Source organism: Eurypyga helias, unplaced genomic scaffold (assembly GCF_000690775.1).
Source record: "Eurypyga helias isolate BGI_N326 unplaced genomic scaffold, ASM69077v1 scaffold27676, whole genome shotgun sequence".
Lineage (NCBI taxonomy): Eukaryota > Metazoa > Chordata > Aves > Eurypygiformes > Eurypygidae > Eurypyga > Eurypyga helias.
The window spans coordinates 51-11,360 of NW_010258980.1; the positions used below are offsets into that span (position 1 = coordinate 51).

At 49.4% G+C, this 11,310-nt stretch overlaps 2 protein-coding genes across 2 annotated transcripts; one reads left to right on the forward strand and one right to left on the reverse strand.

The window, feature by feature from the left end:
• Positions 1-784: 784 nt before the first annotated feature.
• Positions 785-4,482, forward strand: LOC104511803 (elongation factor G, mitochondrial-like; the record flags this gene model as incomplete). Its single annotated transcript, XM_010154551.1, has 5 exons — positions 785-947; positions 2,017-2,161; positions 2,882-3,042; positions 3,748-3,801; positions 4,351-4,482. Coding segments are annotated over 5 exons (655 nt in total), but the record flags the coding sequence as incomplete, so codon positions are not given.
• Positions 4,483-7,887: 3,405 nt separating this feature from the next.
• RARRES1 (retinoic acid receptor responder (tazarotene induced) 1) lies at positions 7,888-10,932 on the reverse strand (the record flags this gene model as incomplete). The annotated part of the gene is made up of 5 exons (XM_010154552.1): positions 7,888-8,046; positions 8,140-8,202; positions 8,952-9,088; positions 9,874-10,048; positions 10,870-10,932. Coding segments are annotated over 5 exons (597 nt in total), but the record flags the coding sequence as incomplete, so codon positions are not given.
• Between the last annotated feature and the right edge of the window lie 378 nt (positions 10,933-11,310).

The window sequence follows — 11,310 nt, forward strand, 5'->3', positions numbered from 1 at the left end:
TCATACGGCTCATATTCACTAGTTTCCCCCTAATTGTCCCCTTACGCCGTGTCCGCCCCTACCATCAGCCTTCCAGTGCCTGAAGGGGCTACAAGAAAGCTGGGAGAGGACTTTTTACAAGGGCAGGGAGTGACAGGACAAGGGGTAACGGGTTTAAACTGAAAGTGGGGAGGTTTAGATTAGATATCAAGAAGGAATTCTTCCTGGAGAGGGTGGGGAGGCACTGGGACAGGTTGCCCAGAGAAGCTGTGGATGCCCCATCCCTGGGAGTGTCCAAGGCCAGGCTGGATGAGGCCTGGAGCAACCTGGTCTGGTGGAAGGTGTCCCTGCCCCTGGCCTGGATGGCCTTTAAAGTCCCTTCCAACCCAAACCATTCTATGATTCTATGATCAAAGTAGTTTGTGGGTGGAAACTGCAGGTACATGGAGAAACAACCAAAAACCCTGCTCTTCAGTCAGCCAGAAGCACAGGGGGAAAGGTGAGCAGGCTTTATGAGTGTTGCTTGCTGCACACAGAAGCAGCTTGTATTTATGGTGGTTTTTGAGAGATCTACCTCTTCACAATCTTGGCTCTGACATACGAGAGTCGTGGTGCTCCCTCTTTGGGCATTGAAAATCCTGAGCTGGTGTTTTGGCCGCTGTCGTGGCGTTTGGCCGTTTTGTTACGTGTAACCAAAAGGAATACAGCAAAACGCAGAATGGGAGCTTTGTCCTTAGAAAACTGCGGTAAGAGCGTGGTTTGTGTAATGAGTAACTGGTGTTTGGGGGGATTTGCTTGTTCATAGGTTTGAATTTACACACAAGAAACAGACGGGTGGAGCAGGCCAGTATGGCAAAGTCATAGGCGTTCTGGAGCCCCTGGATCCGGAGGACTACACAAAATTAGAGTTTGAAGATAGAACCATTGGCACAAATATCCCAAAACAATTCATCCCTGCTGTTGAAAAGGTACAAAGCTTTTGTGTGAGATTCAAAAAATACTGATTCTTGTTATCCTGCTATACCATCTGCCTTTATTGTGACCGTTACGCCCCAGGCAAGGCAGCTTTTCCCATTACTTCACTGGAAACAGAATCAAATTTGTGTGGCTTTGGTTAATATCTTACATTCCTAGGTTCTCCGCTCACTTTCCAAGCGGCTGTTTGTTTTCTTTGGTGCTGTGTGCTTGCTCTGTTTCCACAGCAGTGCCAAAGGTAGGCTGTTCTTTCTTACAGTCGAACAAGCCTCCCTCTGTTGAATCTGTTCTTCAGTGGCCCTCTTCCCCTTTTGATTGCAGCCACGTGATTCTCATCTCTAACCCTGGAATATGTAACTTCTTCAGTGACTTCTCCGGGGCCAGTTATGTAGGGAACTGTAGTTAAGCTGGATTTGCTGCATGAATTACCAAATATTCTTTATTTTTCATCTCTTCTGTGCACTTCCTCAGTGTCTCTGTAACTGTATAAATTATCACGTACTACTTTAAGTAGTACTCAGCATAACCTTTGAAATCCTGTAATAATGGATCAACCTAAAATAATTCCTTCATTATTCCATGATGCAACACTTAAGAGTTTTGCCAAATCCTGGGAAAAAAGCATGCATTCTTAAAAGAATCTTGTTCTTTGGTCAAGTGGTTGGGGTAGTTCTTTCCACACGGAGCATTCTTTTGGGTTTTGATCATACAGGCAAAATCCTCAGGACATTACTTTCTCTTGTCCTTTGCTTTTCACGTGATTGCTATTTTTTTAGAGAGATGCGGGTGTCAAACTGAGGTGCCAAAGAATGATAATACAAAGTTTTCAAACACTTGGGAATGGGAAGGTTTCCCCACTGTTATTTTCTTTTATCACCTCAAGCAAGAAGTTTTGTTGAGTAGATATGGGATTGATGCTAAAAGCAGTGAGAAGCTGGGGGGTTTTGTTGTTGTTGTTTGTTTTTTTAAGCTGCGTATCTTTTATAGGCTGTTGTTAACGTTACTCTTTTCTGAGCTTCGTTTTTGTCTAAATACTGCTGACTTTAAGATGTTGTTTGACAGGGATTCCGAGAAGCATGTGAAAAAGGTCCGGTGTCAGGGCACAAAATATCTGGAGTCCGGTTCGTCCTGGATGATGGTGCACATCACATGGTGGACTCCAATGAGATCTCTTTCATCCGAGCAGGAGAAGGAGCCCTAAAGCAAGGTATAAAGAGAGTCCTTTGAACGCGTAGTCCTGCTGGCTTCTGTGGGCTTAAACTGAAAGTGGGGAGGGTTAGATTAGATATCAGGAAGGAATTCTTCCCACAGAGGGTGGGGAGGCACTGGGACAGGTTGCCCAGAGAAGCTGTGGATGCCCCATCCCTGGGAGTGTCCAAGGCCAGGCTGGATGAGGCTTGGAGCAACCTGGGCTGGTGGAAGGTGTCCCTGCCCATGGCAGGGGGGTTGGAACTAGATGGTCTTTAAGGTCCCTTCCAACCCAAACTGTTCTGTGATTCTTTATTGTTGGAGCTAAATTTAGCAGCCACCTTTCTGTAGGTCTGTTGTTTGCCTGGTGTGTCCATCCGTACAGTCAAAGTGTGGCTGGTTGTGTAGAACAGAATGCATTCAAGAGCTTGTAGAAAAGTTGGGGGAGGCACCTTGAGCTGTACAAAGGAAATCCTGTCTTCCTAGAATAATTAAACACCAGCAGCCTCATCCTTACGTAGGTATGAAAACGTTTCATCAAACTGTGTGCTTCCTGGCACTACAGTCTCAGGAATACAAGGCAAAGGAGCTGGAATTCCACATGGGCAATTCTTGTTTTTCCCCGCTGATGCAAGAACCACTTGGCATTAACCATAAAACGCTTTGTTGCCACACACAGGGGTATCCTGAATTACACCAGGCTTGTTCTTTGATTATTTAGTGAAGTTTTTTCCCCCAGCTATGGAAAACGCCACCGTGCGTATTCTCGAACCCATTATGGCGGTGGAGGTGATGGCACCCGTTGAATTCCAAGGAGTGGTGATAGCTGGAGTTAACCGCCGTCACGGAGTGATCACAGGACAGGACGGCACAGAGGGTTACTTTATTCTCTACGCGGAGGTTTGTGCTGTTCCCTGCTCCCTGACCTTTCCTTTTCCTGCCTTGCTGCTCAACTCCATGACTGTTTTACTTACTGACTAATGTGTGTAGACTCGTAGCCAGGCTTTTCAGTGGATCAACATCAGTTTTCAGTAGATAAGCATAACATAAATGAATGCAGTCCGTGCAGCATTAGAGGGAAGATCTTGGGGTTCGCTGCTACCTGCAGTAGCTAATAACTACCGATGGCTTCAGCGGCCCTCCTGTGACATCCCTCCTAAAGACGTATTTGCTCTGACGTTGGGCCATACAGAAGTGTGCGTGTAGCCGGGCTGGTGGGGTGAATCGTCTCGGCAAAACCCGAGCTGATGGCAGACCACGCGCTGCGTCGCTCCTCCTTTGTAAACTGTGTTTAGAGCTGCGGTCCTGAGATAACTTCCGACTGTCGGATCTCTTGCTGGCTCATGCAGGTGGCTGAGCTGGGGATACCCCGGCATCTGCTGCGTTCAGACTCCTGAGGTTTTTTGGGTTTCCTAATATAAATTACTTGAAATAAAAGGTACTTGGCAAAATAGGGAATTGGATTAGTACTGTTGACAGAGAGCACCAGGCTTGACTCTTTGTTGAGATTAACTGATGAGATTGAGTTGAGATGAATTAGATGATAACCAAAAGTTGATTGGAAAAGTACCTTGTTTTTACAAGAATAGTGTGCTTGGATTGTAGGTGCCGCTGAACAATATGTTTGGATATGCCACTGAGCTGAGGTCTTGCACAGAGGTGAGTACTTGCCGTACCTCTTGCTGTGAATCACCTGTGCCGTTTGCGGCAGCGTGTGCTTACCTCCCACAGCAGGAAAAGCGAGAAAAATCAAAACACGTGCAGAATGGGAAAATAACCTTATTTTACTGTTACTGTAACTGCTTTTAATTAAGGTAGCTGTTGTTAGCTGTGTCATTTCTGGCCAAAAAAGTTCTTCCATACTTTGAGGAGGGAAGAGATTCAGAGTCATAAGTAATACAGAGTGACAGGTATGAGTAAAAGTGTTAAATTCATAGGCTGGCAGAGTTACAGGTGGAAGTAGAAGAGAATTTTGACAGCAGTACTCACCTCATTAAGATGTCTTCTTTTAAGATGTCTTTGTAACTACGCCTGTAGTTACACGCTCATTGAATGCATTGGAATCGGGCAAATGTGTTAATGTGTGTGTCTCACACGGACCTGCTGGGTGCTTTGCTGTACGTGCTTGTGGCGGGTTATTTCACAGATTGGGGTGTGGCCTGGTTACACCTTCAGCACCTCACTTTGCCTATTCCTCCAATCCTCCAGGGAAAGGGTGAATATACAATGGAATACTGTAAGTATCAGCCGTGTTCGCCGAGCACTCAAGAAGAAATAGTTAACAAATACCTCGAAGCAACGGGACGACTTCCTGCGAAAAAGGGCAAAGCCAAGAGCTGACTTTTTTCCCCTTGAGTACAGCGAACAGGTTTTCGCCATCCTCTCTAAAAGCTCGGCAGCCCAAGCGCCAGAAGCAGGTGAGACCGGCTGGATAAGTGCAGGCTGCCGTGGGACTTGGGCTTGGAATTGCGTCACGCTAGCCTGCCTTTGTGGTGCTCTCGGAAGCCAGCGGGAGATCACAGTGCAGTCGTTCATGTGTAAATGCTGCTCATCAACAAAATATATAAATGTTAAAACACATTTGTCTTAAAACTATTTTAATACAAACTGATTATTTTTTTACTTGATACATCGTTATTTTGTAATGAGGCTGGTTACTCTTTCTCTGGCTTTGAAAGTTTACAAATGTCAGTGTAGGAGACTGAGCTGAACACCAGCTGCTGGCCAGGCCCGGGGGCGAGTGCTCGTGGGATACCGCGCGTTCTTCACGTACGAGCTCCGAGCACAGACCCTGCAGCTCGCTCGGAGCGTGCAGCCCCGGGAACAACTGTCAGCTGCCCCTCCTCAGCCTTCAGAGACAGTGCTAGAGGCCTCCGCAGTCCTGGGCAAGGGCATCCGGCGGCGCTGCGTGCGTGTCACCGCGCCTGCCTGTCGCCGATGGTGCGAGGCGTGGGAAAGAGCCGACCGAATGAACGTAGAAGGTAACTCCTGCCAAAACCGTGCGCAACACGGATTTATTTCGGGGTTTGCTTTCTCGGCTCTCTGTTAGGAGACCGAAGGAAACATTCCTTTTCCCAGACTCCTGCAGTCACGAGGGCGTGTTGCGGGTGATGCTTAGCTTGGGAATCGGCTTGGGGATCTTGCTCACACACGGGAGAGAGTTAAACCAAGGTTGTTAGTTAGGCGAGAAGGAGAAGCTGTTCTCATCACTGTTTCTTATTAATTACTGCCCCACTCTGGATTCCCCTTACACGTTCTCTCTTCTTGACCTCCTGAGCTTAGTGGTGTTTTTGCAGACTTCCAGTAAGCGGGATGAAGTTCCCAGTTCAAAACCAGCTGCATTCCTGGCAGAGGACCGTGGCTGATGTTTACCAGCAGCACAGGACTGTGTTGGCTGGTCGTTTTTCCCTTTGCAGAAAAACGGGGAAAATTAATCATTTTAACCTTGAATAAAGGAGTGTCAGAGATTTTCGGGGGCGTGTAAATGCGACCTAAAGACAGGCGTGACATCGTGTAGGAGTATGGTGTTGCTTTGGACTAAATCCTCCTTGATTCCCTTACATTTGGAGCCTTATTTTTATGAAAATACTCAGCTGGAATTTGTCTGAAGAAAAGCCCTCCAGGTTCTCTGGCATCTGGGCATCTTAAACAAGCAAATACAGCACATCTACCCAAACTCAAAGCTGCCTTATGAAAGGAGTAAGGACACAAGGAATGGGGTGATTTTGTTTCCATTTATGGCTTTTACATTATGGTTATTAGAGGCCAGCCTGATGTGAATTCCTGGCTAAGGGGTGTCCCGGGTGCGTGCCGGTTCTCCCCCGATCCCCAGTGGGCGAGAGCAGGGCCTGGGGAGAGCAGAGGCACAGCGGGCTGCCCCGCAGCGAGGGAGATCTGTGGGCAGGGGGAAGGCTGAGGTGTAGTGGGAGGACAGGAGCATGAGCAGGGGCCTCGTTCCGGGGCGCCTGGGGTTTTGTTGCTTTGTGAGCGATGTTTAAGCGGATTTTAAATAGCGCCTGTGGTACGTCTGCCTTGGTTGGGCTCTTCCTGGCAGCAGAGATCGCCCTCATCTATACGTCTCGCAGATAAGGCTCCGCACGGGGCTTTTGGGCATGAGGAACCCGTCTGAGCCCCAGCTCAGATAATGTCTACATTGATGTAACCAACAGCTTGGAGTAAGAACCACATGATTTCAGGTTCTGATCCGCTGAAACCTTGGCCCTAAGGAAGCTGCCGGAAATTTGGAGTTCCAACAGGTTTGCTACTTGTGCAGAAGTCACTGATGTGCAGTTTCTTACCGGACGTTGGTTCTTTGGAGTCGAAGTTAGGCCGTCTGGTAAGCTGAAAGTGCTGGATCCTGTGCCATAGGTCTGGGGAGCAGTGACCAAACCCCGGAAAGGGAACTGCACTTGTGGTTAAATGCATTGCTGAGGTGGAGCCTCACGGTGCCAAACCCACGCTATTTCCTTGTTTTAATTCTGAACAAGTGTTTTAATCACCAGTTTCTTTAAGAAATGTTGCCACTCTAAGCTGTGACTTGATGCTTTTGATGATGAGAGATGTTTTACCAGCACAAAAGAAGCCACCAAGAGTATGTGAAATGCTTCACTGAGTCTCTTGTGATGCCCACTGTGTGCTGGCAGAGACAGCTTCAGTCAGTAAAAGTCTGTCGGCTGGAACACACTTGTGTGAAGTGCCGGGGTTTGGGGGGTTGTGTCACCCGGCCAACGATCCCCCGATAAAGCCTTTCTGTTAACACCTTAATCGTTACCGATCAGCAGCAGCGCAACGTGCCGCAAGTTACGGGGAACACAGCCACCCCAGAGGCCGCTGGCTGTTTTCCCAGGTGAGGTGTACTTATCGATAGGGACTTACTGAATTAACCTGAACGAGGGGGGAAAACTGGGCGAAAGCTAGAGGCAGTTTGGCACAATCTCGGAGAACAGAGGCAGGACAGTGGGTCGTCTTTCCGCTCATGGCGCAATAGCTGTGCCGTGCTGCGGACAGACCAAGGCAACAGCCGCCGTTCCCGTCTGAGGAACGCTGCCTCGTGGTGCTCTGCCCGGGTGACAGGCTGGGGAGACAAGAAAACTACTTTTCCTTCTGTGGGTGTTTTTCTGAGTTGCCCTCACCAACAGGAGAGACGAAACCTCATGTAAGCTCTGGCTGCAGGGAACGGCGGGGCGGCAGCGGGACCGCAGCCGGGCAGGCGCTGGTTACTGCCTTCCGTAGGGCCTTCGGGGAGACGTCTCGCTGCCTCCGTGCGTCCGCGTCCCTCTAAAGGCCAGATGCTGGGAGAGGATGGAAAGTTGGGGTCCAACAGCAGCATCGTGAAGGAAAACCTGGCCTCGACCCTGGGAAGTGGTTTTATTGGAGATGTGAGTTACAAAGCGGCGTGTACATCGCCCCCCGGAATAAAAGCAACTGGTAGACAAGTATTTCTTAGTGAGAGATTAATAGTTGTCCCCAGATTTTAATCCAAATATATTACTTTTGTTGACAAACTATGTTACTCTAAGTAACAGCAAGTGACGTAAAATCAGCTTGTGTGTATATGTAGTAGCCAAGTCCGTAGGCAGAATGCTAGGACACGTGAGCCTTGCAGCTTAATAATTGGAGGAGTTAATTTTGGAACTAGTGAAAGCGTTCGTATTCGCTGCTGTGCGACTTTGGGAGAAACCCAATCAATTCCATGTCTGTTAACAAGGACTTTCTCATTTAATACATAAAGCTGACAATCTCTCTTTAAAAATTGGCTCCCCTTTCATGTAAAATCCCAGCAGCCGATCCAGATTCCACTCCAGATCCATCTTCGAGCCCCTGATTCGCTGGAGCACAGAAGTACTTCACTTTCAGAGAGTGCGGGGGAAGCCAAGTGAGGCGCATGTGACACGAGATAATCTCCTGGGGGACAGACGTAAGAAAACACATCTTTTATGATCCTTGTACTCTCTCGCATTCGGCGACGGGAGGTTTTACACACGTAGGCTTCCTTACCTGCGTTGGAATTTCGTGGAGGAGGACAGTGTAATCAAACTCAACAACATCATCTCTCCTTATCTGGACACGTGTCAAAGAGAAAAAGAGGATCCCAAGTTACGTGGCTGAAGTTGAGGGTCAACTCTGATCGACCTGACTGCGCTTAGCTGGCTTAGGGGCGAGGCAGGGCTCAGGGTGGCTCCGGCTGTTGGCGTAAGAGGGCTTGTAGGTGGAGAGAAGGGGAATGAAGAGCACTCCCCGCATAAACACATGAAGGCGCCAACTGGTTGGTGCAGTTCCCCAACATCAAACCGGGTGACTCGGATGCTAATGGAGTCAGCCCTCGAATTTGGGAATCTTGCCTGCCTTAATATGTCCTTCAGAGAAACCTGATTGTTTGGAGTGGAAAACGAATGCTGTCTACCGATCCCAGGTGGCTGAGGGGAACAGAGCTTTGGGAATTCCTCTCCCGTCTGCCACGGGTGTAAGGTACGTTCCCCCGGCACGTGGCGGGGCCTGGACTGGCGCTGCCTTTGAGCGTGGCTGGGAGGGCAGTGGGGCTGACGAACCGCAGGGCTGCATGTCCAAATTCCTGACTAAACCTGCAGAAGCCAGCGGATCCACCCATGCCAACAAGGAAAACCAAATTTTGTCTAAATGAGTAAATACCTTCCATCAAAATCTGGACAAAATGCTTGTCTGGAGATGGAGGTACTTGTATGGGGAAGCCACTGGGATGTGGGGAGAATCCCACCCGTTAGAGGGCGAGACGTTCCCTGCAGCGGGGCAGACACCGTGAGCCTCAGCCGTGTAATTCCCACTCTGCTTACCCACTGCTTCACAGACTTGACTTGTGCCATGAAGTAACCCAAGTTCTCCGTCGACTTTTCCCACATGATGTAACTGCTGCCAGCAGCAGCCAGAGCCCACGCTGGCTCCAGGGCAGGGTCAATATTTCCATAGCTGTCTGCAAAGGAGAGAAACACGGAAATGATTAATTCTGGCTGTTCAGCAGCGGAATGATAAAACACGGAACGCTTTTGCCCGGTTTAGAACTGCTCCTGGGAAGCACCTCTTCCCTCAGATGTGTTACAGTCGTGAAGAGGGACGAGAATGATGCTAAACCTGCAGTCACAGCATACGTATGGAAGCGTGACGGACCGGAAATTGCCAAGAGGCACAATTTGCAGGGTCCCCACAAGGAAGTGAGAGGTGCACCCCAAATCGTGGGGTCAGTTTTGGGTCCCCAACTGCAGGACAGACACTGAGGGGCTGGAGCGTGTGCGGAGAAGGGAACGGAGCTGGGGAAGGGGCTGGAGCACAATTCCCATGGGGAACAGCTGAGGGAGCTGGGGGTGTTCAGCCTGGAGAAGAGGAGGCTCAGGGAGACCTTATTGCTCCCTACAACTCCCTGAAAAGGGGGGTGCAGAGGAGGGGAGGTCAGTCCCTTCTCCCAAGGGACAAGTGATGGGACATGAGGAAATGGCCTCAAGTTGTGCCAGGGGAGGTTTAGGTTGGATATCAGGGAAATCCCTTCCCGGAAAGTGCTGTCAGGTGTTGGAATGGGCTGCCCAGGGAGGGGGGAGTCCCCATCCCGGGGGGGTTTCAGAGCCGTGTGGACGAGGTGCTCAGGGACATGGGTCAGTGCTGGGCTGGGCAGTGCTGGGGTAATGGTTGGACTGGGGGGGCTTAAAGGGCTTTTCCAACCCAAACCATTCTGTGAAATACAGTTGATTATTTGGAGGAATATACCTGGAATATTTTTTCCAATTATTGGTTTGGTTTGGTGCCTGATTTTTTTGTAAAGTCTGTTGTCCTCTTCTTGGATTCGCTTCTGGTCTCTGGTAGGCATGCACTTGATGGTGACCACAGGCGGAGACTTGGTCTGCAGGTACAACACTGTGGCAAGGCAGCTCCCGGCATTTTCCTGTGGGGGTGGAATTTAAAGCTGTTATCTTTAATCAAGATTTTATTTACCAGTGACACATTCTTGGAGAAGCTCTCGGTATTCACGTGTGAAGTATACCAGTGGGGTGCGTGTGTGTCCTCGTGACGCGTGCTGGGTGAAGCTGCACGGGGGCCAGGGGAGTTTTTAGAAAGATGCAATTATTTTTTCCAGAGCAGTGACTAGGTTAAAACCACAAGGCTGAAGTCATTTAACAGAGGTTTTTAATTAAAGTGTAGCAGAAATGCACTGAGTCATTCACTGTGTGATACTTAAGCTTTGAAACAAAAATAATCTAACGCTTCACATTAAATTCTGAAAATAGTTTGAATTTCATAAAATGTGTGTGTAATGGAAAAGCAGATGCTTACGGTAAAGTGGCTAACAACAACTGTCTTGACAGAATGAGTGTGTGGGGGGATAATTAAAAAGAACGCACAGCTGTCAACTCTTTATTCTCCTTTTGGTGCGTGGACACAGCAGGAGCTACAGCCGGATAATGAGGACCACGCTGTCCCAGTGAGGTTGGACCGCAGGGACGCTTCACTCGGGAGACAATCTCTCCGGGCACTGAGCAGAGCAGGTGCCTGCTGACCGCCAGGACCCCGGGCCGGTTAGCTGGGACACTGGGGTGATGCTAAGAGCAAGCCGTGCCCCACGGGGGACAGGCAGGTGGAAGCGTAAAGGTAAGCCCGTCGTGAAGGGTCCACTGACGACGGCTGCTAAACGCACCCGGTCTGGGAGATGCTAAGCCCGTTCAGCGCGCGCGCTGCCGGAAGAAACACGGTGCACCGTAAACTCACCCCGGTTTTGTAGTCCTGGGTAGTGAACTGCAGGTAATACTTGTGACCGGAGTCCGGGATGTTCTGGAAGAGAGAAGGATTCAGCCATCAGGGTCACTATAACCTCATCTCCTGGAACTTGCACCAGCACTGCCACGGGCACTGAGGAGGGCGAACGAGGGGGCTATGGCTACCTCGTGGCCTTGTAGCGTCAGGAAATTGGGGAGATGAGGTGCGCTGAGGTGATCCTAGCCGCAGACACAAAGGGTCTTGGCAGTAAATAACCCGTACGCTGGGGGATGTTTTAAAGCCTTTCCTCACAGAGATAGGCAAGAGGAAAATCGCAGCTCAGAGTCCTTCACAGGACAGACTGATCCTGAGTCAGTTTGGAAATAACAGAATTACAACTCCCTGTTAGCTTCCGAGGAGGTTTTTTTTGCCCAGGCCATCAGAGTGCCCTTG